General features: G+C 39.4%; 1 protein-coding gene across 1 annotated transcript in view; it reads right to left on the reverse strand.

The window, feature by feature from the left end:
• The window catches only part of ITGA2 (integrin subunit alpha 2), a 109,097-nt gene that overhangs the window by 13,539 nt on the left and 69,638 nt on the right, over nucleotides 1-25,920 (reverse strand). Inside the window, exons 14-24 of the mRNA XM_011227850.3 lie at nucleotides 17,104-17,307; nucleotides 16,240-16,376; nucleotides 13,663-13,802; nucleotides 10,487-10,638; nucleotides 8,630-8,740; nucleotides 7,978-8,060; nucleotides 7,419-7,560; nucleotides 6,167-6,259; nucleotides 5,493-5,569; nucleotides 5,322-5,405; nucleotides 1,639-1,741 (exon numbers count right to left, since the gene is read on the reverse strand). Of these exons, the coding sequence (XP_011226152.2) occupies nucleotides 1,639-1,741; nucleotides 5,322-5,405; nucleotides 5,493-5,569; nucleotides 6,167-6,259; nucleotides 7,419-7,560; nucleotides 7,978-8,060; nucleotides 8,630-8,740; nucleotides 10,487-10,638; nucleotides 13,663-13,802; nucleotides 16,240-16,376; nucleotides 17,104-17,307 (1,326 nt within the window). The remainder of the gene's footprint in view (nucleotides 1-1,638; nucleotides 1,742-5,321; nucleotides 5,406-5,492; nucleotides 5,570-6,166; nucleotides 6,260-7,418; nucleotides 7,561-7,977; nucleotides 8,061-8,629; nucleotides 8,741-10,486; nucleotides 10,639-13,662; nucleotides 13,803-16,239; nucleotides 16,377-17,103; nucleotides 17,308-25,920) is intronic.

Consider the following 25,920-nt stretch of genomic DNA (forward strand, 5'->3'; position numbering starts at 1 on the left):
GCAGGGAGAGCTGCAGGTAGGGGGAGAAGCAAGCCTCCCGCTGAGCAAGGAGCCTGATGCAGGACTCGATCCCAGGATCCTGGGATCATGACCTGAGCTGAAGGCAGATGCTTAACCGACTGAGCCACCCAGGTGTCTCTATTAAACATTTTAAATAATAACCATGGGGGGCACCTGGCTGGCTCAGTCAGTAAAGCATGCAACTCTGGACCTTGGGGTTGTGAGTTTGAGTACCACATTGGGTATAGAAATCACTCAAAAATAAAATCTTAAAAAGAAAACAGCCATAGGAATAATAATCCTACCAATCTTATAACTAAGCTGGGAATTAAATGGGTTAATACACATAACATATTTGATTCAAAGTGCTGATACTTACTATACCCTATGTTATTTTATTGTTACTACTAATTGATTAAATATCCTATTAAATAAGTAGTTGCCAAAAACTAGCCACATGTTATACATTCCAGTATCTAGATCACAAATCAGGACTTTTTTTAGAGATTTTTTTTTTTTAATATCATCATCAAATCACAGGGTTGTAACCATGTAACTGACTAGTAGGAAATGTTAAAAAAAAATAAAATGGTATTCATTTAAGGTAGTGGATGAATTCTTTTCACTTTTCATATTTTCTATAATTTATTATAAAATAGCAATTTTTCACAAATTTATATAATTGATAATCTTTAGATCGTAATTGCTTACGAATGCCAATGCAAACTGACTGAAGGTATTTGTGTGTGTAAATGGTTAACTTCTCAAGAAGAAGTGGTCTCCAAGGATANAGTAGGAAATGTTAAAAAAAATAAAATGGTATTCATTTAAGGTAGTGGATGAATTCTTTTCACTTTTCATATTTTCTATAATTTATTATAAAATAGCAATTTTTCACAAATTTATATAATTGATAATCTTTAGATCGTAATTGCTTACGAATGCCAATGCAAACTGACTGAAGGTATTTGTGTGTGTAAATGGTTAACTTCTCAAGAAGAAGTGGTCTCCAAGGATAAACTGACATTTTAATTATATTCCAGAGACTTTTGCCCACAGTAATACCATTATATTAACACTTCGTTGATTAACGTTGAGCACTTGCTTTCAAAATATATCAATTATTGGGGTGCCTGAGTGGCTCAGTCGGTTAAGCATCTGGTTTCAGCTCAGGTCATGATCCCAGGGTCCTGGGATCGAGCCCGGCACTGGGCTCCCTGCTCAGCGGGGAGCGTGTTTCTCCCTTTCCCTCTGTCTCCTGGTTTGTGCTCTCACTCTGTCAAGTACTTTTAAAAACCCAAAACATATCAATCATTTCTTACTCAGAACACGTAGCTATGCACAAAGCCCAGCTGTTTACGTATTGAGAGTCTAGTGGTCCTCAAAGTACAGCAGCAGCATCAGCAACACCTGAACACTTGTTAGACATGCACGTTTTTGGGCTCACCATAGACCTACTGAATCAGAAACTCGGAGGATGGAGCCCATGACGTGTCTTAATGTTCCTCCAGGTGATTCTAATGCATACTCAAGTTTGAGAACCACTGGTATAGTTCAGCTTTTCACTTCTCTTCATGGTCTAACCGCCCCCCCCCGCCCTTCCTCCTGATTTAGTATTCTTACAACAGGCTTACCAACCTTAATGGAGAAGGTGAATTTTGGACCAATATCTTCAAAACTGTGCACGATAGAAGGAACATTCTCATCTGAGGAGACTTCATAAAAGTTTATGTTGGTGGATCTGTTGGATGATGTTTGTAAAGCCAAATATTTTAGTTTTGCTGTTTTCGAAGCTTAATACTTCTTTCAAATATCTTCTAGCTTATATTACAAGTGTTTATATTTAGAATAAAAACCTCTTGAAAACAAGTGCTACCTAGAGGCTAATGTTTCCAAGACTAAAACAAATTCCTTTAAAAACATATCCCTTCATGATCTTTCCATAAGATTTTTTGTGTTCCATGTTTACCAGTTGTAAGTTTTCTAAAATAAGTGCAAATGTATCACTTTAGAACTGACAAAACTCAAGATTGCTATTACACCGACTGGTGTGCTAACGCAGTGCACACCTGCTCCTTGTTGATCGGATGAATGGATTGATAAGCCAGAGGATTTGCCATCACTGTCGAAATGCAATGATAGGGTATTGGGTTTTAGCTCCTACAGTATTTTGTACTGGTTGGCTGTAAAATAGGGCATACATTTTCCTTGTTATTCCTTCTCCCTATCTTCTGTAGTTCCAAACCAACTCTGATGCTTTTGGTCTGAATTGAGGTTGGTCAGTCTGTTTCCATGACTAGTGTGGAGACCACGTTTATGAAGGCTGACCCAGAGGTTTTATTAGACTAAACTTAGAGGTATCAGATGATTTGATCTCTTTGCCTGGGGTTCCCAACTAAGGTTTGCAAGTGAAGTGAGCACCAGGTCAGAGGAGCCCCGACAGGACCACTTATAACTGGATACCCTTCCCTCTCCTCCTCACTCATTTCTGGGACTAAGGCTGGATTCAAACCAGGATAACTTCATTGGGACTGTGAGGGGTCGGTAGCAGGCATAGGAGTCTGAAAAGCAGTATTTCTTCCCCCTGGACAGTGTATCATAATTCTCAGATGTTGATTCTATTTCCTTAAAAAATTTTTTTGAACTGGACATTTTCTGAGATAGTTTTTGGGCTTCTTTATGAAACTCCTGTCTTTTTTTTTTTTTAATGCTTTAAAAAAAAAAAACTTTTCCAAATTCTCAAAAGGAAAATATGTCCTAGGAGACTCAAATAGATGTGGCATTTGTCAAGGTTATGTAGATGAAAGGAAACAATGATTTGTCAGCCTCACATGGAAAGTGGGAACACTGACTAGAATTTGAAACAGAAAGCCTGGCTGTATTTGCATGAGTTAGTCCCTTTACCTTCCAGAACACCTTTGTGTGAGCCCCTAAGAAGAGTTAGTTTCTATATTAGTATTTTCTGTGTTTGAATTTTAAAGCAATCTGACATTTTTCTGTTTGTTACTTAAGTTTTCCTTAAGGTACAAAAGTGTGGATGATCAATGCATTTATAAGCAGTTAGCTATATTCAGGGGCCTCCTGTCTTAGAAATAAGTCTATCATCATGATTTCCACCCATAATATTTGTACAATATAACTGGACATTTATCAAAGTGGTTGCTAAGGGATACACTCAATGATTGGGTAGGACTTTTTCAAAAAGTTTTCCAAAAAAAAATTTTTTTTACAGTATTTGTGATGGTTAGACAAAATAAATCTGCAAAACAATCAACTATCTTATTAATCATGAACTGGTTACATATGATCCAGCCAGGAATAGGATAAGTTAGATCTGTATGTCCTGATATAAAAACTTCTCTAAGATTACATAAAAAGCAAGGTTCGAGAAGGATTTTATCGTTGCGTTCGGGGAAGTGTGTGTGTGTGTGTGTGTGTGTGTGTGTGTGTTGCATATATCCTGGTAGACAGACAAATCTCGCATCTGGAAGGTGTTCTGAAAAATAGCTGAGTCATCTCCGGAATGGCCAGAGGAGCGGGAGGGATGACTTCACTTTTCATTGTCTATCTTTCTGTAGTGTTTGGATTTTCTATCCATGTATTTCTTTAAAAAAACATCAAGAGGAATTATCTGGGTGGTGGGATTAGGAGCCATTTTAGTGTTTACACATAATTCTCTATTAATTTTTAAAGAAACTTTTTGATATCTTTTGAAGAACATGAGACAGTCTTAAAATCCAGTTTACCATCATGAAAATACAGGGCTAAAATGTTACTGAAAGTGAAGTCCTACTTCAATCTTATATTTATTTCATGTTAAACTATCTGGAAAAATTGCCCGCGGTTCAAGAGTAGAATCCTATAAAGGCTGTGTTAAGAAAAAGCATTTAGGCACAACTAATGAATCATCGAACTTTACATCGGAAACCGGGGATGTACTGTATGGTGACTAACATAATATAATAAAAAAAATTGAAAAAAAAAAAGAAAAAGCATTTAGGGTAAGAATCAGTGTAGGTAGGGAAAAAAAAAATCAGGTAATGTGGTAATAACAATCTCTCTGGATGAACTGGTCTTCAGTTCTTTTAGCCCTGCGGGGCCTTTTGGAATCTGTAGTTACTGATTAATTTTTCAGGGATGGATGGCTTGGGCTGTATTTTGTTCTGCTTTTGCTGTTTGCAGCTCACTTGATATAGCAGCATTCTTTCATCTTTGCTCATGTGTCTCATGCTGTAGACATAATGACACATTTTCCTTTTTGTTTTTGCTCAGTGACCTACTGCATAATCTGTGCGTTCCATGCTTTTAGGGGTTGGGGCGATGTGGCAAGTCGGAGAAATCCGCCGTGCCTAAACACCGTTCGCAGCCTGGCTTCTTGGCAATACACTGCAGCGCATTTTCCAGGCATCACTGATGTGTGCTAGGCAGCTGCCTTCGTGCCTCAATAGGTGGAAAACCCTGGTTCCCAGGCTGGGAGGTGGGCTTCGCCTTCAGCCTGCGTACCTGCAGAGCTGTGCTTGGGGGTGTCTGCGCCCACGAACCTGCTTCACTTCAACATGATTAACTGACCTCGCTGGTGGGAGTGAAGGTGATCAATCACCCTGTTCGTGCCTTTGGTGTTCCACGTGTTAGCCGCTTCTCAAGACACCTGTCCCTCTGAACAATTCAAGATAGCTGGTACCGACCAGTATCATTTTGCCACTGCTTTCAGATATGTTTGCTGGGATCAGGCAAGAAAAGGGAAAACCATTTCTTCGTAGATGACCTCCTTTGGGAAATGCCTCATTTCCTCTGGGTTGGAAGAAACCCCTCATAAGTTATGTCAGGAATTTTCCACCAGAAACTGATTTTCTGTGCCAAGATTTCCTATTTGTGGTGGACCTACTATGTGCAAAGCGTGTGCTTGGGGCTTCAGTGTTTGGGAGGGGGATCTTGCTTGCGAGCTCATGGGGATGGTAGGAAGCAGGCGTGGAGAAGGAAGTGGCGGCAACTCCTCAGGGCCCAAAGAGTTCTGCCGTGACCGCTTGGGAAAGTGTGCACCGCATCTGAAACCTGCAGACATCCTTCCCTGCGGCAGGGGCAGGGGGGCTACCCTCTGACCCTTCCGGTGTTGCTCTCAGTCCGTAAACCTACATAGTCACTCAGGGTTCTCTTAAGGACTGACTTGTCCCTGGACTTCCATTTTAGTTGACAAGGGGGAAATATTTAATTCACATTTTCCAGTTAAGAATGAACATAGAGAAGACTTCTTTAGCCACGAGCCAGATGTGTTATAAACCAGGCAATATCAGTGGCCAGAGGCTACTCACTGTGTCACCTACCTCGTTATGTGAATATCGGCGTCATACCGCAGAGGAATTTTGAAGCTGACCGAATTATCTGCCTCGTTTTCTTCATGGCTTTCACTATTGAAGCAAACATTAGGGAACTATTTAGAGAGAAATATTAGTCAAGCCCTTCTGTCATCAACTCATAACTTCATTATGTTTTACCTTGAGGCTTGGAAACTGACAGATGCCTGATTCTGAAGGCTTTGAAGATTGAAGTCAAAGTTAATAGTGAAAGTCACCTGTACACAGAATTAAAATTCATTAATCTAGGGTGGTTCATACTCAAGGACCAATAAAAAAAAGTTTCCCAGAAAAGCAAACTCACCCCAATTTGATTCTGATTGTATATGCCTTAAGCTTTCAGGCTTGTAGAATATCTGTTCATGCACCTTGCTGTATTTAGCATACCTCACCTTCACCTTAGAGGGCTTACCTTTTGAGTCACCTGTATGGATCATGACATCACAGGCATATCTACTTCAGAATTTGAAAGTTCTGTGCTGATGTGAAACTTGCTTACCAGGGGTTAACTTAGGATACCTGTGACTCTGGATAGCACTCTGACTAGTGTTGGTCAACGTATTTCGGGGTGGGGGGTGGGGGGGAAGAACTCTCCCTCTTGTATGTGCTTTTGAAATGAATTGTGTGGGGAAAATCCACTTTTATTAATAACTTAAAACATTCAGATATTTTAGAAACTTCCTGTAAATATGCAGCTGGTTATTTTGTGACGCCTGTCAAATGATGTTACCTAACAATGAAGATGAAATGGTGGTGAATGAACACTAGTGCTGAGAGGGGCTAGTGCGGATTTGAGGATGAAATGCAAGTTGTACCTGTTGCTCCCTCTTCAAAGCAGGGTAGCCAACGTCACAGGTAATAGTCCTCTGAGATGAAGCAATCTGGCATGTTACTTCTGTCCCATCAACCTGAAGGAGGAAACAATGATCAATTAATATGTAGAGTGCATGTGTGTGTGTGTCTGTGTGTGCGTGTGCCCGCCCGTGCACATACATGCTGAAGGATGTATAAACCACATGAGCATTTTAGCAGTAAAGCTGGTTCACGATGAATTTATTGTCCCCCAAGACTCAAAAATCTTATATGGTCTTAGATTGTCCAGTATAAAATACTATACTGTTTTTATTGCTAAGCAGGACCCCCAATAAACCAAAAGTGAGGTCAAAATACTAGAATTTCCCCCCAGAAGTAAATCATAGTTCTTATATTTCAGAAGCACAAAATAACTTTAATCCAATATTTAGAAATGCTGTCTTTAATACATACCTTTCTCTCAATACATTTGAAATTTGTACTTTCAAGAGAAGAAAACAAATCATATGTTGGTATTTGTATTTTAAATAATTTAAAGAAATCTTTTTTAGTTCTCCTTGGGTTTTTTTCCCCTCTCTTTAAAATAAGTTCTCATTTGGCACAGGGAATTGAAACACCGAAGTCAGAGTAGATTTAGAACACTAAATCTGTTAAGTTCGTGTTTACTTTAACTTGGATGATGCCATTTTTAATCCTTTTATCAAGTAGTGAATTTGGGAAATCTCAGCTTTTCCCTCCTCTCCCTTTCATTGCTTGGTGGCAGTGGAGGGGCCAGAGGGGCATTCGTGGCCAAGTGTGTTCCTGGTATAGTGATCAAGTCAACATGATTAACTGACCTCGCTGGAATGCATCATCTTGGCAGTAGCAAGACTTGTGGTTACAAAGCTTGGACTGGGCTATGGGACTCTAACTTCCCAGAGCAAGTGCAGCTCGGAGCATGTGTGCCGCACCACGGCAGCCTCATCACACAGATGGCTAGAGAAGAGTTATAGTTGTGTCTGGCCAAGTCTCAGGGCAGAGGAAAAACTGACCAAGCTGTGGAGCAGAACTGGTCTAGATACAGAGCCAGGCTACGTTCTCATGTGGTTTAACTAGTTGGGAGCCCCAAAGTTAGGACTGATGGCACTTAGGAGTAAGATGCTTCTTCAGGTAGCATACAGCACACAGGGTTTTGAGTGTGAGCAAGATGGTCTTGAACAACAGGCAGAAAACACAAGAGCGGTGAGCCCAGAGTGTTGGAGTGTAGTCACCTACCGGCATGGACCAGGAAGCAAAAAACAAGTTTTCTGAAAAACCAACAACAATTTCAGTGTTGAATGCACTTTCCTTTTTGTTTTTCAGTGTTATTGAAAATGTTAACCTTCTGTTTTGGTTGCTGACAATAAAGGCTTGATCTCTGTTAAAAGAAAAAAGGAAAAAAAAGTTAAGGTTAAAAAGGCTGGTGTTCAGATATTTCACTGATTTTTAAAATAAGAAGATAGAACTCTTTAGATTTGGAGGACTGAGAAAGTTTAATAGTCCATCTTCATAGTGAAATGATGCAAACAACAAATAAGTCAATGCTATTAGATTTTCTTCTTCGTTGATTTTAATTACATTGCAGGGAGAGGAACCATCCAAATACAAATGGTTTGCAATTTCTTACTGTTTTACTCTTTTGTGGATGGTAGAAATTGAAATTCAGATTTTAAGGGTCTTTATTAGTTATGGATATTTCTTTTGTAGAACAAAATCTCCATAAACTTTCATTTGAATAAAGTGATCTAATGTGTCTTATTTTTCCATTTTACACTGAGCTCAAAAGCAGACTTACTGAGCAGCTGACAGTTGTTGGACATCTAGAACCAGATCCGAGATACAAACTCCATCATCCCCACAGTCCTGGTAGAAAGGGATCTACAAAAAAGGAAAAACACTCCAACACATTTGCTCTTGAGTTAAAAACCAGATTGTGGAAGAATACATGTAGAATTATGCCATTTATACAAGCTCGAAACCATGCAAAGCTAAACTACGTTTTAGGAATACACACGTTTAGCAACATAGGAAGAAAAGCCTCAGTAAAGGCGAAATTCAAGGTGATGATTTGCCTGGGGGAACAAGATGAACATGAATGTGATGGGGTAGGGAGGGATGCAGAGAACATAGGTATTGGTAACATTTTTTTAAGTGGGTGGTGAGCACTAGGTGTTTGACTTTATGGTTATTTATTTCTTCAACAAATATTTATCAAACACCTATGGTGGGCCAGGCACTGCTCCAGGAGCTGGGAATAGAGCAGTGAAGAAGACAGAAGTCCCCATCCTTCTCGGAACTTGCATGCTGGTGAGCTTTGCACATAAAGGTATTTCACTTAGAAGACTAACAGTTGAAGAGTTATGTCCTAGGTAGCTTCCGACCACTATGGCAGTGACTATGGAGCTTTCTAACCAGTCTGAATTGCAGGAAGGGCAAACCGCACTTACACTGAAGACCTTGGCCTTCTCAGAGTAGGCTTCAAGGGCGGGGCTGGTGCCAGGGTTTTCCAGACTGATGTTCACACACAGATCCAAAGAGCTGACAATGTCAGAGAGCTTCTAAACACACAGAGACACAGTGAGGCAGTTTACTAGGGCACGGCAGCTTCAAAACAAGAAAATGACCACAAATGTGTTCACGATTAAGAACACAGTCCCCTCTCAATTATGGAGAATATCCTTGTTTTGCATTTTCTACACTCTTGCTTCTTTTCTGTCTTAATTCTGCTCTTAGCCTCTCCACAACCAAGAAACTTAGACTTGGGTTCAGTAAAAATCTGAAGCAGCAGTTCTTAGTTAAGCTCACCAGTGATCTTGTTATTCATATGCAATTTATAAATATTTAGAGGATATGCCAGATTTAATACTTAAAAGTCCTATCAGCACATGGCTCTTGGGTTGTTGGATACGGTCTTTCCAGTTTCTACTGCCAAGACTTAGGAGTCCTTAGGTATCCTGACCAAATCTCTGGGCGGGCATATTATGACGTAGATGGGAAGGTGCTCAGGGCTGGCTCTCAGGAAATGACAAGAGAACTCCCTTCCTTAGTCAGAACCTAACTCTGCTCTACAAAACCAGATAAAGGGGGTTTCCTCAGCTGGCTGTAAGGCTGGCACACAGGATGGGCTTGGGATTGATATCCAGTATGGTGTTTTAACTGAAACAAGGTCTCTTCGCTGACCCAAATCACACACATCTTAAAGACTTCAAACTACACATCAGCATGAATGGGGTATATGTGTGAACAACAGCTTGGCTGACTTCATTCCCCCAGAATGCACTGAGGGTTTCATTTGATGTATGACTTAGTGCAAAAATAGGAGAGAATGAGAGCTGGCTTTTAGCCCCTTAAAGAATGTGTATAATTGTCATCTAAATAACAAAAAACGTCCAGGCCTTCATAAACAAGAGTCTTTTAACATGAACAAGAAATTAAACAATGCAATTGATTTTAATCCCTCTATTAACTCTGTTTTTCCAACTCCTATTTAGTAGTTTTTGATAATGTGATCTCCGTATCATTCATCTATATCAAAAATATCTGGGAGTACTTAAATCTGCATATACCTTGGACCTTCAAACCCAAACTTCTGGTGGTGGGAACCCAGAATATGCATTTTATGAAAGTTCTCTTGGCAATTCTTATGCATCTTGAACTCTGACAACCATGTTCTAGGAAAGTTCTTAAGCAGCTCTTTTAAAAATGGTTTCCTGAGGAAATCACATTTTCAAAAACCATTACATCATTCTGGGGGGAAATATTCATATAATTTATAAAATCAATTTTCTGTTGGAAATTTCCCCCTGAGAAGCATTTTTTCTACTTGTGAGATTTTCAAACTTCATGTCAACTATAGTAACTATGGCATAAGATTGGAGTAAATAATTTAAACCTCATCCTTAACCTATATTAATTTAAATCCAATGGTGGAAATCACAGTTGGAATTGTCCTTTTCCGCAGCTTAAAAATAAAAATTTTCCCTGATAGCAAAATGCTAGAATTAAAATTTACTGTCTACTAAAAGCTTTTCCTGTTAAATGTTTAAGAAAGCACCGTATTTGATTTCTGTAAGAACCTTATTTTTAGCCTTTGTGGTAATCCCAAATAAAATTTCATGCTAGTAACATAATAGAAGGTGACCACATACTAGCATAAAGAATATGGGATTTTCTGCTCATAAGATTAGACAAGAAAAGCATTAATTAGAAGGGCAAGCATTTTCTAACTCCCAAGCTTCCTTGTTAGACTTTGGCCATTCATTAGTCATTCAGAGGAAAAGATGAAGAAAAGACTGAGGCCTCACCTGTATGTGGATGCTGTACTCGGCGCAACTCTGTGCTTGGCTTACGAGCATATTCCTTTGTAGGCACCTTTCATTATTTTCTTTAAATAAACCCCTGGAGGTTACTCTGGATGAATATAGGTCTGCATCAATTGTGATGTTGTATAAAATGGCTATAATAAAAATCACAAAGAAATGTTATTGCAAATAAGCCTTTACAGAAAAACCATCCCTGCCTTACTGTATCTTACTGGGCAAAATCAAGGACCTCAAGAAAATATAAAAACAGTCTTTATGTGGATGGATTGTGAGCCGTGGACAGCCACGACATTTGTAATTCAGGCTCTGGTACAATGTAGGGGACTGTGGTTACAGAGAAATGGGATTCAAAGAAGCATGGCTTGAAGAGTGGGGAGCAAAGTGGGCTTGCCACCAGGAAATCTACTGAGGGAATTTGGTCAAATTACTCACTTCCTCAAGGATCTATTTCATCATCCCTGACACAGTGATGTCATAAAGCAGTTCCTGAGTGCCTGCAGTTGAATACATTCTCATATGTTCCCTTATTCAAGTTTTACTATCCACCTGGAAAGTGGATATGATCTCATACTTCAGATAATAAACATAATAAAAGAGGTAAAATAAACCAACTCCATTCACAGAGCTAGGGCATAGTCAGAAATGAAACGGAGTAATTTTGAAATCAGGGCTCATGTTCTTTTGGCTTCCATTCAGTTGTGAGGATTGACTGTGACTGGAGATCAACTCTGAGGGAACACCCTAGACGCTTATTTGAGGGGGAAGGCATGTAACTCTGCAGTAAGAAGTTTGGAGTTAAAGACTTGGTTTGGATTCTAATCCCACCATTTATGAGCTCTATGACTTTAGGCAATTTGTGCAGCCTCTTTGAACCTCCATTTCCTCATCTATAAAACAGAGATAATACTACTAACCCAGGGAAATGAAAATGAAAAAAAAAAAAGCAATAAAACTGATGTCAGTAGCCAATATACAAAGTATCAGAGCCTTCAACTAGAATCTGCTGTCCAAAACTGAGAAAGAAGACCTGATGACATTCAAAGCATTAGCTGTCTTATCTGGGGTTATTCCATCTTATTTTACTATTTTAAATATTTTAAAGTTTGAATAGACTTCCAAAATAGATTAATTCTACAGGTTACCTTTAAAATATCTATTAGAGATGTCAGATAATTTTTCTTGCTCCAATGACTTAATGAGGTTAACAAAGATAGATAAAATATAAGTGAATCAAATGAACTAAAAACAAGTGGTGAAAATAATACAAAGGAAAAACAATGCCAGGGAGGTGAACGTAGCCAGGACAGAGTTAGTACACATGGTAATACCAGCTCATTTTTCTCCAGTGGCCTGGTGAAAAGGATGGCCTCATAGGCAATATATCAGTTTTTTAGGTTATTAAGTTTAAACTGGCGTGAGCACCTGGTACAATAAATAATCAAGACCATATGCTTTAGAAATTTACTTTTCAGAGTTGTGAAGATGGGATTCTGGTCTTACATACTATTATTGCCAGACAATTAAGTGATAAATGATCATGACTGGCTTGTCTGTGTGGACCTGAAGACGTCAAGGAAAAGGTGCCCAATGGGAAGAAAGCCCAGGGAAGGATATTCTCTGAAGGTGGAAACCTGCTTTCAAGTTACAGCAACAGAAGGGGGTTAGCCCCACCAAAAAGAGGAAGATTTAGGAGACAAATCCATGCTTTCAGGCCAGGAGAGCTAACCAGCCAGCCATTTCTGCCAACTAATATATTTCTCAAATTAATGTTTTAGGCAGACTAGCCACTTAATTCCCCGCCCCCCCCCAGCTTTGTTGAGATGTAATGGAGATATAATATCGTATCAATTCCAGGTATACAGTGTAGTTATTTTGTATATGTAAATATTGGAAAATGACTACAATAAGGTTAACAGATCGTCACCTCACACAGTTGCAATTCTGTGTGTGTGTGTGTGTGTGTGTGTGTGTGTGTGTGGTGAGGACGTTTAAAATCTCTCTTAGCAACCTTCAGATATACAACACAGTGTTGTTGGCTATAGTCTCCATGCTGTACATTACGTCTAGCCACTTAGTCTTTATACGGGAATGGTTTTTGACTCAGCTCTCCTGGCTACTCAAACGGACGTGCTACAAGGCAGGTCTGTGAGATGTGCTACTCAGAGTTGGGTCAGCGTTTGAATGCCTGAAAGGAAAAATGCCAGAGAGATATGAGAAGTAGGAAAATATGGAAAGCATGGCAAGATGTGAGTCTCACTTCTGCTTTATGTTTTTAACCTACGTATTTCTTGGTATAACTCATGACAAAGACTGAAAATAGAGAGGCAGATTAAATTGGTTTGTTAACCACTTAATGAAACGTGTAGGAACTACAGGTGTCTGAAGGTTAGAGCCAAAATCTGATGGAAGGGGGATGAGAATCCACGAAAAAGCAGCAAGAGAAGGAAGGCAGGGTTTAATGAAGTGCTAACTCCACTGCCATGCTCTTCGAGCACTGGAGCAGGAGAGATGAAAGGGAGGGGTAGTGGTTAGGAAGGACTCGGTCACACCCTGAAAGAAGACGTGCCGGTCCAAGAGAAAGGACAATTCCTGGTGACATTTGTCCAGTTTTCCTCACTCTTTCCTGCTGGCGGGACACATTTCAGATTTTTACCTACTTCTCCAGATTATTTAGAGCATTTAAAACACTGGGCACAAACTAGATATTGTTCATATTTTCTCTATTTCATGTATATTAATTGCTCAAGAATAGGAATATTTGGTACTTGTGCTGAACACACTCTATCTAGATCATGTCATAGCCGACATATGGCATAAAATAGGGGAGTAACATCAGTGTCATCTGTGTGTGCCCAAGGTTTGAGGTAAGGCGCCTGTGGGTAAAAGACACTTGGTTAGAGCTGGGAGAGCCTGGGACTAGGTCACAGAGTTAGTAACTTTCTGCGGCAGACTGTTACCTTCTAGAGACTATAGAGGAAGATCTAACCACATCTTCCATGCCTAATTAACCATTCTCAGGCACCTCAACTGTGTGGCAATTTAAATGTCTTCAAGACCTTTATTCCTTTTGGTCCATAAGCCCAAAGTACAGGTTATATTCAGGACTAAAACTCTACAAGCAAACCTGTCTCCACACAGATTATTTTAGGTCAACCCACCCACTTGATCGTTTTGCTTAGTAGGTCTAAACTTGGCACTGAAACAGAGGTTGAGCTTTATATCAGCATTCTTGTTGAACAAAGTAATTTTTTCTGGTGTGAACGAAGCATCCACTGACACATCAGCAATACTCTGTGACCTGAAACACACAAATGGAAACAGGTTACTACCAAGTGCACATGTTAGAACCTTTACCTAGAGGACCCAGGGCCAACATTATCAAATTATTCTCTGCACGATCTAAGCACTTGAGCAGTATTTCATATTTCAAAGCCTTAACGTGGCAGGTAGGAATAATGTCTTCTGTGTTTGTGACTGTACTGCCAGCCCAATCCACATTTAATATTTTTTTGTTCGATGCATGCATAAGTGCAGGATGTGAGTCTGCAGCCTTTTTGCAAATGAAGTACAAAGTCAAGATCCCTGTTGTATAATGCCAGCCACCAACAGTGATGTTTGCTCTTCTCACAAAGGGACAGGTGGCAAGGTGGGAGTGGCACAACTGGAGGAACGTGGCCGTGGCTGTCTCCCTGTTGCCTCCCTTAATGGCTGGCAGCAGTTCTTTGATGTGTGGCATATGACCATGATGGTGGCAACTAGCCTGGTACCCGAAAATGGCTGGGGAGTTTCTCAGGCAGGGCACTAAAGACTTCTGACTCTGGCACAGCCCTCTAGATATCTAAAAAGCTTTCACATACACATGGCCTCATTTGCTTCTATAACACTCCTGTGAAATAGATATTGTCTCCCTTTATTGACGAAAATTCTGAGACAAAAAACATTTAGTAACTTGTCAGTTTACCGAGTAATAGTTAGCATGTGAGGAACTAGAGCTCATGATCTCCTAGTTCCTCTGCCAGCAGAATTTTGTTCTTTATCGTAATGACCCTTCATGCACACACTCCATTATTTACAGAGAGGCAGGTAGTAATTAGTAATTTCACTGTTTTGAGAAGTACTGCAAGAAAATGCGGAAGACATTTTTTTTTCTTTAATTTCAGGTACCATTTGAAGGACTTGAGTCAACTGAAAAATTGTTTCATCAGTTAATCATGTACCTATAAGGCCCCCTAATAAGCAGCCATAGAACATCTAACAACAAGTATAACATTTCCTTAAACCTACAGGATCTAAAATGTCTAAGGGAATGTTTTCTGTAAGTCAATCTCTTTAAGAGAATCTTTTATCCCAGTGGAGATGGTGGCATTGATTGAAATGATTTTGTAAACTTTTTTCTAAAAAATTATTCTCAGGAAGTTACCCAGAAAGTCCAGTCTCAGCACCTTATAGGAATGTGACCACAAAATGCCAAGAACCTAGCTTGACTGATCACCTCAATAAACTGATCTGACTCCATGTGTCTTGACTTTGTGAAGAATCAAATCCACCTTTAAAGAAAAGTTTGGCCATCATTGGCGATATTACAAGGGAGTATTGGGGTGCCTAGCCGGCTCAGTTAGTGGAGTATGGGACTCTTGACCTTGGGGTTGTGGGGTTGAAACCCCCAATGGGTGTAGAGATTACTTAATAAAATCTTTTAAAAACAGGGAGTGTCATAGTATAATAATTATATAGGCTACAAAGGATGTAGCCTAGCAAGATGGCTGGAGGGTGATGTTCACTGAAAGGTAGGATTTCTTATAAATTAAAAAAAAAATAAGTCCCGTGACTATGTTACCACACCTTGTATTTTTCTAATGGCATGCTATTCTTAACTGATTTTATTTAATATATTTTTAATGTGTCAGTCTTAAGTATGATCTGTATTTTCCCCCCCACATGAAGTTTTCTTTAAAATGATGCACTCCAAACAGTGCATTTCATTTTTTTAAAAGCACATGTGAAATATTATAAATAGGTTAATGAAATTCAGAAACAACACACCAATATGTAATGTTTTTCTGTTCTTGAAATATTTGGACATTTAAAGCACATTTTTCAACAGAGACAAATGAATGAAATATATTTTTTGCGGGGGGAGCTCTTGATTGAATTCTCAATTTCTTTCTGATTCCAGTCCCTGCCCAACACAATATATTTATTTCTGTCCTTGAATCACACAGCCCTTGAATCCTTTATTGCTCCTCCCTGCTCTTCAGCTTCTACTGAGGTCAGTGAGAGGTCAGCTAAACCTAAATAAGGGCTTCTTGTTTATGACTAATAATTTCAAAAGTTACTTCGTAACCACATGAGAAGTTATACTTCACTTGTGTGGTCTGAGTATTCAGTATTTTTAGAGCATTCTCATGAGGCTTCCTTTCTGTGAGCTGAGGCAAGGTTATTGGGAAGATAATATTCAGAAATATCTTGGATACCATTTCAAAGACTTTGTCTTTTCTAGGTCCTTTTTCTGCTCACCATATAGAGAAGAGGAACTTGACAGCGACGTTAAGCAAATATTTTTCTTCTCCCACAAGGAAAAACACATTTCTTCCTTTGATACATAAACTATGACACATAATTGTCCTGAAGTCTTCTAGAATCCATGTGGCATTTCCACAATTTCAGCACAGCTATCTGCTCTACTTAACAGGTCATTTTTTAGTTCATTTGTATCTGGCTCTCAACGGACTCACCAGAGCTGAACCACTTGCCCAAAGGCACCAACGGACACGTCGGTGATGGAATCCCCATTTAAATCACCATAACCATCCAAAGATCTCCCAAAGTACTGGAGCTGGCTCCTAAAGGCTCCATCGGATCCCAGGATTTTCTGAAAGAGCAAGTTTGACATGAAATTAAAATGTGTAACAACTGAAATAGAAACAAAGGGAACTTTACACTGCACCGTTCAATTTTCTATACAGCCACTTCTCAGGTTGTATTATACTCCACAAAATTCCATTGATTTTTCAATTGCAGCTTTTCTCATCTGTTTGTCATGCTTGCAGCCACATTAAAGAAACAGCATGAATCTTTTAACATAAAAAAAAATCACAAAGCAGCAACAGATCAGTGGACTGAACAACTGAACAGGATTTGATGCAAGCTTGGGTGTGACTGCTCTCCTAGCCCACATCTTTTAGGATTTCACTGGGAAGTTGCCTGATCAATGAGGCCCCCTTGGACACCCTTTAAAGTACCTAATAACTCCCATCCCTGAACATTTAAAAACATTTTTTTAATGCCTTATCATTTATTATGTTCTGGAACACTCTTTCTCACTTACCTTATTCTCCCTCTGACTCCTCCACAAAAAAAAAAAATGTAAGATCCAAAAAAAGCAGAATTTTATCTGTCCTGTTCTTTACAATATCTCCAGAACCTAGGACACCAGGTTCCAAGCACTAGGACAGTGCCTGACACACAGTAGGAGGTACACTAAATGTTTGCTTAATGAACGAATAAAGTTCTAAAAATAAGTGGGATGGCTCAGATTGTCTGCATGGTACTCTGTAGTTCTAACACGTGCATACATCACTATGGAACTCACGGATTACCTGGGAATACCTCTTGCGAATGGTGCCCTCGTGACCATTGTAGATGTACACAGCTCCAGAGTTCTGATTTTCCAAAGGTGAACCAACGATTACATCGTTAAAGCCATCCATGTTGATATCTGAAAGAGCTGCAATTGCTGAACCAAACCGAGCATTTTCAACACCCTCGGGGCCTTCAAGAAATTGGTGCCAATTCAAAACACCCTTGCAAAGGGGAAAAGAAGGATGATTAAAGAAAACCTTCAACTTTTACCACTAAAATTCACAGCAAATGATGCCCAAACCAATTTGTAAACTGTTAAAAGTAGACAGGATTGTAAATGTAGATTACAAAAATTCTCTGATGAGAATTATGAGAATTCTAGCAAGTAAGCTCATAGGATATGTGCTCATAAACTGAGGTGAAAGCAGTGAATTCTCTTTACTGTGACTGCACAACGTACATAACACTATCCATATCCTTACCTCCTTTCCCCCTTAATATTAGGATCTTTACCTGTTTCAAAAAACTTTTGATTTAAAATTTGCTGATGAAAATCTACTAACATCTTGAATAAAAATTAAGGTGGAGACACAATAAAATCACTGAACAGTGACATAATTATAATAGTACAGGAAGTAGGAAACGAGACCGCTAGGCTCCAGAGCAAGGCAGCAACCCTGAACTCACCCCTCCCTGGAACCCACCAAGTTACACTTATTGATAGAACAATTCCTCCTAAAAAACAAAACAAAACAGGGCTGACTGAACAACTACTGAACAGCCAAAGATGGAGAGAATGGCAAGAGAACACAAAGAGAGACAGAGACACAATAACAAAGGGAAACTGATGCATTGGGGATGCAGGGTACTGGGAGGGCAGGAACAGATTCCTCTGTCCTTGGGGACAGAAAAGAAGCCAAAGTTTAAAAGAGCAGTTAGCATCTAAAGGAAATAACAGAACTCCGTCACAAGGCGGAGGAGCTGTGGGCTAAGCTCTTTGGAGGGACTGGAGAATGATGGTTTCCGTTATTATCATTCCACCTTAAAACCTTGGTCAGAACAAGGTCTGATCAGCGGAGGGGCAGGTCCGGTTGTCTCAGTGAGCTCTGCCTCACCGACCTCAGCAAGCCAAGGTCCTCAAGCCCACACCAGTCTCAGTGGGCTGTATTGTGTCCCAGCACAGGAAAAAAGCCACAGTTTAAAAGAGCCAAAGAACTGTGGGCCCACTCTCTCCCCCTCCCCCTTTAAAGCCCAGACTGGAACAGGGTCTAAATGCAATAACCAGTGGGTTTAGATGCTGTAACATGCAGGTCCCAGCCCTATAAATGGCAGGGTTCAGTCATCAGAGGGGTCTTGCAACATCAGCAAGCCCAGGGTCTGTAAGCCATACCAGCCTCTGTGGTGCCAGGGCATGGAAAATAAGTTGTGGAATTTTAGAGTTTTGTTTTTCTTTTAAATTTTTAAATTAAAACAAATTTTTATTTTTAAATTTAAAAAAAAAAGTCTTTTGCTTTATTTCCTCTTCTTTCTCTTTCAAATTTTATTATTTTCTTCTTTCTGCAGAAAGCCACACTTTAAAAGAGTAACTAGCATATACAGCCACAGCTCAGCCAGCAGCAAATCACCAAGCACACACAGTCTGCAAAGGGACACCATCCAAGTTCAGGAGCAGTAATCATTCTGACTAATCCACAGAAACACATGCAGAAAGTCAAGCAAAATGCAGAGACAGAGGACTATGCTCCAAAAGGAAAAAAACAAAACAAAACAAAAAAACAAAAAACAAACCTCAGAAAAAGAACTAAATGAAACAGAGATAAGCAACATGCCTAATAAAGAATTTAAATAACTATGAAGATACAGGGCTGGAGAAAAAAAGTGGAAGATTTCAGTGAGACTTTCAATAAAGACATAGAAAGTATTAAAAAGGACCAATCAGAGTTGAAGAATACAATAACTGAAATAATGGAATCAACAGTAGATTAGAGGATGCAAAAGAACATACCAGCACCCTGGATGATAGGGTAATGGTGAGCAACACAAGCTGAGCAGCAAAAAGAATTTAAAAAAAAAAAGATAGATTGGAACCCTCTTACACTGTTGGTGGGAATGCAAGTTGGTACAGCCACTTTGGAAAACAGTCTGGAGGTTCCTCAAAAAGTTAAAAATAGATCTACCTTATGACCCAGCAATTGCACTACTGGGTATTTACCCCCAAAATACAGATGTAGTGAAGGAAGCGCCATACGCACCCCAATGTTCATAGCAGCAATGTCTACAATAACCAAACTGTGGAAGGAGCCAAGATGCCCTTCAACAGAGGAATGGATAAAGAAGATGTGGTCATATATACGATGGACTATTACTCAGCCATTAGAAAGAATGATTACCCAACATTTGCAGCAACATGGACGGGACTGAAGGAGATTATGCTAAGTGAAATAAGTCAAGCAGAGAAAGACAATTATCATATGGTTTCACTCATTTGTGGAACATAAGGAATAGCAGGGAGATTGTTAAGAGAAGGAAGGGAAAAATGAAGGGGGGGGAACAGAGGAGGAGATGAACCATGAGAGACTATGGACTCAGGAAACAAACTGAGGGTTTTAGAGGGGAGGGGGATGGGCTAACCCAGTGAAGAGTATTAAGGAAGGCATGTATTGCATGGAGCACTGGGTGTTATATGCAAACAATGAACCACGGAACACTACATCAAAAGCTAATGATGTACTGTATGGTGACTAACATCATAATTTAAAAAAATTTAAAAAAATAGATTAAGAGAGCTCATGGACAACATAAAGTGAACAAACATTTGCATTACAGGGGTCCCAGAAAAAGAGAGGACGGTGTAGAAAACTTATTTGAAGAAATAACTGAAAACTTCCCTAAGCTACGGAAGGAAATAGACATCCAAGTCCAGTAAGCACAGAGTTCCAAATATGATGAACCCAAGGAGGGCCACACCATGGCACGTATTAATTAAAATGTCAAAGGTTAAAGATAAAGAGAATCTTAAAAGCATCAAGAAAGGAAAAAAGGTTACTTAGAAGGGAAAAATCTATAAGGCTATTGGCTGATTTTTCAGCAAAAACTTTGAATATATCCTGCCACTTTCTTCTGGCTCACAAAGTGCTGAAAGGAAAAAAAAAAAAAAAACCTACAGCCAAGATTATCATTCAGATCTGAAGGCGAGATAAAGGGTTTCCCAGACAAATTAAAGAGAAAGGAGTTCATCACCACTAAACTGGCCTTAAAGACACATTAAAGGGACTTAAGCGGAAAAGAAATGGCCATAATTAGACATAAGAAAATTATGAATAAAATATGTAAAATATAACATACACATAAAATGTGGAGAAGGGAGTAAAAAGGGAAGAGAAGGGGAAAAAGAAAAAGCCCCCCCCCCAACTCCTGCCACCTTTGGAATGCCTTTGAACTTAAATGACCAAATTAATATAGACTGCTATTTACTTGGAATGTTATATATGAACTTCATGGTAACCACAAGCCCAAAACCTATGATAGACACACAAAAAAGAAAGAGAAAGAAAGCTAAATATAACACTATAGAACCTCACCAATCACAAAAAGAAAAAGGAACAATAAGACAACCAGAAAACAAATTAAAAAAAATGACAAAAAGTATATATTCATCAATAATTACTTTAAATATAAATGGTCTAAATGCTCCAATCAAAAGACATAGGGTGACAGCGTTGATTAAAAAAAAAAAAAAAGACGCATCTATATGCTGCCTACAAGAGATTCACACCTCTGACCTAAAGACATATACAGACTGAAAGTGAAGGGATAGAGAAACTTTCACCATGCAAATGGAAGTGAAAAAAAGCTGGGGTAGCACGAATTATATCAGACAAAATAGACTTTAAAGACTAACAACAATTATTACATAATAAAAGGATCAATCCAACAAGAGGAGAGAACAATTATAAATATCTACACACCCAACACTGGAGCACCCAAATACATAAAGCAAACATAAATTGACATAAGTAGAAATTTATGGTAATACAATAATAGGACGGGAATTTAAAACCCCACTTACATCAATGGATAGATAAAACAGAAAAAAAAATCAATAAGGAAACAATGTCTTTGAATGACACAGTAGACCAGATGGGCATAACAGATATATATGGAACATTTCATCCCAAAACAGAATACTCATTCTTTTCAAGCACACACAGAACATTCTCCAGAATAGATCACATATCAGGCCATAAAAGAAGCCTCAATAAATTTAAGATTGAAATCATACCATGCATTTTTTTTAATCACAACAGTATGAAACTAAAAACAAATGACAAGAAAAAAGGAAAAAACACAAACACAAAGAGACTACACACCATGATACCAGACAACCAATAGTTCAATAAAGCAAAAAAGAAGAAATAAAATACATGGAGATGAATGAAAGTGAAAACACAATGGTCCAAAAGTCTTTGGGATGTAGCAAAAACAGTACTAAGAGGGAAATACACCGTATACAGTGATAGAGGCCTACCTCAAATAAGAAATAAGAAAAAGTTCAAATAAACAATCTAACCTTACTAGAGAAAGAAGAACAAACAAAACCAAAGGAAATAAAGATCAGAGCAGAAATAAATGGCCTAGAAACAACAACAACAAAGGGAAATCAATGAAACTGAGATGGTTCTTTGAAAAGATAAACAAAATTGATAAACCCTTAGCCAAATTTGTCAAGGGAAAAAAAAAAGAACACAAATTTAAAAAAATCAGAAGTTTAAAGTAACAGAGGAGGGGGAAAGATGGAGGAGGACTCTATTTCAACCGGTCCCCTGAATCAAGCTGGATATCTACCAGACCATCCTGAACACCCACGAAATCAGCCTGAGACATAAGAAGATACGTCTGGATCTCTACAAATGAACATCTCCAACGCTTGGTCTTGCGGTACGAGCAGGGAGCTGAGAGTCTGCATGCAGATATCGGAAGATAAACAGAAGGAGGAGGGAGCCGCCAGGCTCGGGTGCTGGGAGGCAGTAGCCTTCTGTGCTGGGGGGTGGGCCGGACTCAGGGACCAGGAGCCCCAGAGCACACATGTGAGCCAGGGACAACTGGCGGTTTTAGAAACACAAAGGACAGAGACGTGCTGGTCCTGGGAACGAAGACTGAGAAAGCAGCTGTGGGGTGCACAACCTGGGATGTTGCAGGGTTTTTAGCAGCACCAACAGAAAGGGAGTTAGAGTGGCCAGGAGAGCTCAGTGAAGAGCAGACTGCGATCTCTCTGTTCTGAAACAGAGGTTTGGATATGGTCACTGCTGCTTTGACTATCAGAGACACAGAAAGCCACTAGGGAACAAAAGCCCTAAAAAAATCAGTTCCTACTGAGCCATCTCCCCACCCCCACCCCCCCGCCAGGACACAGGGCAACTCTGCCCAAACAGGGTTGCCTGGGTATCAGCGCGGCAGGCCCCTCCCCCAGAAGGCAGGCTACAAGAACAAGAAGCCCACATCCCTAAGGTCCCTATAAAACAGGTGCATCTTGCTTGGGTCCCGGTCAATAATTTGGATTCCATACATTCCGCCACACCTCATCAGAATGACAATGGGGAGGAACCCCCAACAAAGGAAAGAAACAGAGACTGTGGCCTCTGCCACAGAACTAATGGATATGGATATAACCAAGATGTCAGAAATGGATTTCAGAGTAACAATTATCAAGATGATATATAGGCTTGAGAAAAATATTAATGAAAATACAGAATCTCTAAGGGCTGTAATGAGAATGTATCTGGCAGAAATTAAAAATGCTTTGAATGAAATGCAGTCTAAACTGAATGCTCTGACTGCCAGGGTAAACGAGGCAGAAGAAGGAATTAGTGAGAGGATGAGATGATAGAAAAGGAAAGAGGTAACATGGGAAAAAAACCCTCCAATTTCATGAAAAAAAAAAAAGCTAGGGGAGATTACTGACTCAATGAAATGTTCCAATGTCAGAATTATTGGGATCCCCGAGGGGGGGGGAGAAAGAGAGGTCTAGATGAGATATTTGAACAAATTGTAGCTGAGAACTTTCCTAATCTGGGGAAGGAAACATGCATTTGTGTCCAAGAGGCAGAGAGGACCCCTCCCAAGATCAATGAGAACAGACCAACACCACAACATATGATAGTACAATTCGCAAATCTTGGATCCAACGAAACAACCTTGAAAGCAGTGAGGGGGAAGAGATTCCTCATGTACAGAGGGAGGAACATGAGAATAATGTCAGACCTGTCTACAGAGACCTGGCAAGCCAGAAAGGGCTGGCAAAGCATATTCAGAGCACTAAGTGAGAAGAACATGCAGCCAAGGATACTGTAACCAGCAAGGCTGTCATTCAGAATGGATGGAGAGAGAAGGAGCTTCCAAGACTGGCAGAAACTGAAAGAATATGTGACCACCAAGCCAGCCCTACAAGAAATATTAAGGGGAGTTCTATAAAAGAAGACCCCAAGAGTGATACGGAGCAGAAATTTACAGAGACAATCTATAGAAACAAGGACTTCACAGGCAACATGACAACATTAAAATCATATCTCAACAATCACTCTCAATGTGAATGGCCTAAGTGCTCCCATAAAATGCCACAGGGTGGCAGATTGGATAAAAAGATATGACCCATCCATATGCTGTCTACAAGAGACACATTTTGAACCTAAAGATACATCCAGGCTGAACATAAAGGGATGGAGAACCATTTTTTCATGCCAATGGACCTCAAAAGAAAGCTGGGGTAGCAATTCTCATATCAGACAAATTAGATTTTAAGCTAAAGACTGTAGTTAGAGATACAGAAGGACACTATATTATTCTTAAAGGTTGTTTCCAACAAGAGGATCTAACAATTATAAATACCTATGCCCCCGACAGGGGAGCAGCCAACTACATAGGGCAATTGTTAACCAAAATAAAGAGACAGATAATAATACATTAGTAGTAGGGGACCTCAACACTTCACTCTCAGCAACAGACAGATCAACTAAGCAGAAAATCAACAAAGAAACAAGAGCTTTGAATGACACAATGGACCAGATGGACCTCATAGATCTATACAGAGCATTCCACCCGAAAACAACAGGATACTCTTTTTGTTTTGTTTTGTTTTGTTTTGTTTTGTTTTCTCCAAACGCACATGGAACTCTCTCCAGAATAGACCATATACTGGGTCACAAAACAGGTCTCAACCAATACCAAAGGATTGAGATTATTTCCTACATATTCTCAGACCACAATGCTTTGAAACTAGAACTCAATCACAAGAAAAAAATTGGAAGAAACTCAAATATTTGTGGAGTCTAAGAACCATCCTGCTTAAGAATGTTTGGGTAAACAAGGAAATTAAGGAAGAGCTTAAGCAACTTATGGAAACCAATGAGAATGAAAACATATCAGTCCAAAACCCATGGGACACTGCAATGGCGGTCCTAAGAGGGAAATACATAGCCATCCAAGCCTCACTAAAAAAAATAGAAAAATCTGAAATGCAGTCCTTATACTCACACCTTAAACAGCTGGAGATGGAACAAAAGAACAGGCCTAAGCCACGCACAAAAAGACAACTGATTAAGATTGGAGCAGAGATCAATGAATTAGAAACCAGAAATATAGTAGAGCAGATCAAGAAAACTAGAAACTGGTTCTCTGAAATAATTAATAAGATCGATAAGCCATTGGCCAGACTTATTCAAAAGAAGAGAAAAAGGACCCAAATTAATAAAATTATGAATGAAAAGGGAGAGATCACGATGAACACTAAGGAAATAGAAACAATCATTAGAAACGCCATCCCGATAAAAATACCAATGACATTTTTCAAAGTGCTGGAACAAAAAATCCTAAAATTTGTGTGGAATCAGAATAGACCCCAAATCACCAAGGAAATGTTGAAAAGAAAAAACAAAGCTGGGGGCATCACACTGCCTGATTTCAAGCTATATTACAAAGATGTGATCACCAAGACAGCATGGTACTGGCACAAAAACAGACACATAGACCAATGGAACAGAATACAGACTCCATAAATGGACCCTCAACTCAATGGTCAACTAGTTTGACAAAGCAGGAAAAAACATCCAATGGAAAAAAGACAGTCTCTTCAAGAAATGGTGCTGGGAAAATTGGACAGCTATGTACAGAAGTATATAGCTATATACAGCTACATACTCTCTCACACCATACGCAAAGATAAACTCCAAATGGATGAAAGACCTCGATGTGAGACAGGAATCCATCAAAATCATAGAGGAGAACATAGGCTGTAACCTCTTCGACATCGGCCACAGCAACTTCTTTCATGACATGCCTCCAAAGGCAAGGGAAACAAAAGCAAAAATGAACTTTTGGGACTTCATCAAGATAAAAGCTTCCACACAGCAAAGGAAATAGTCAACAAAACAAAGAGGCAACCCACAGAATGGGAGAAAATATTTGCAAATGACACTAGAGATAAAAGGCTGGTATCCAAGATCTATAAAGAAAAAAATGGGCAGAACATATGAACACTTTTCCAATGAAGACATACGAATGGCTAACAGACACATCAGAAATTATACATGAACAAATGGACATCCTAGACAAAATGGACAAACTCCTAGAAACATACAATCTTACAAAACTGACCAGGGAGAAATAGAACATCTGAACAGACCAATTACAAGTGACAAAATTGAATTGGCAATCAAAAAAATAACAAAGGAAAGAGAGAGAGAAAGAGAAAGAAAGAGAGAGAGAGAAAGAGAGAGAGAGAAAGAGAGAGAGAGAAAGAGAGAGAGAGAAAGAGGGGGGGAGAGAGAGGGGGAGAGAGA

This window comes from Ailuropoda melanoleuca, chromosome 3 (genome assembly GCF_002007445.2).
Source record: "Ailuropoda melanoleuca isolate Jingjing chromosome 3, ASM200744v2, whole genome shotgun sequence".
Lineage (NCBI taxonomy): Eukaryota > Metazoa > Chordata > Mammalia > Carnivora > Ursidae > Ailuropoda > Ailuropoda melanoleuca.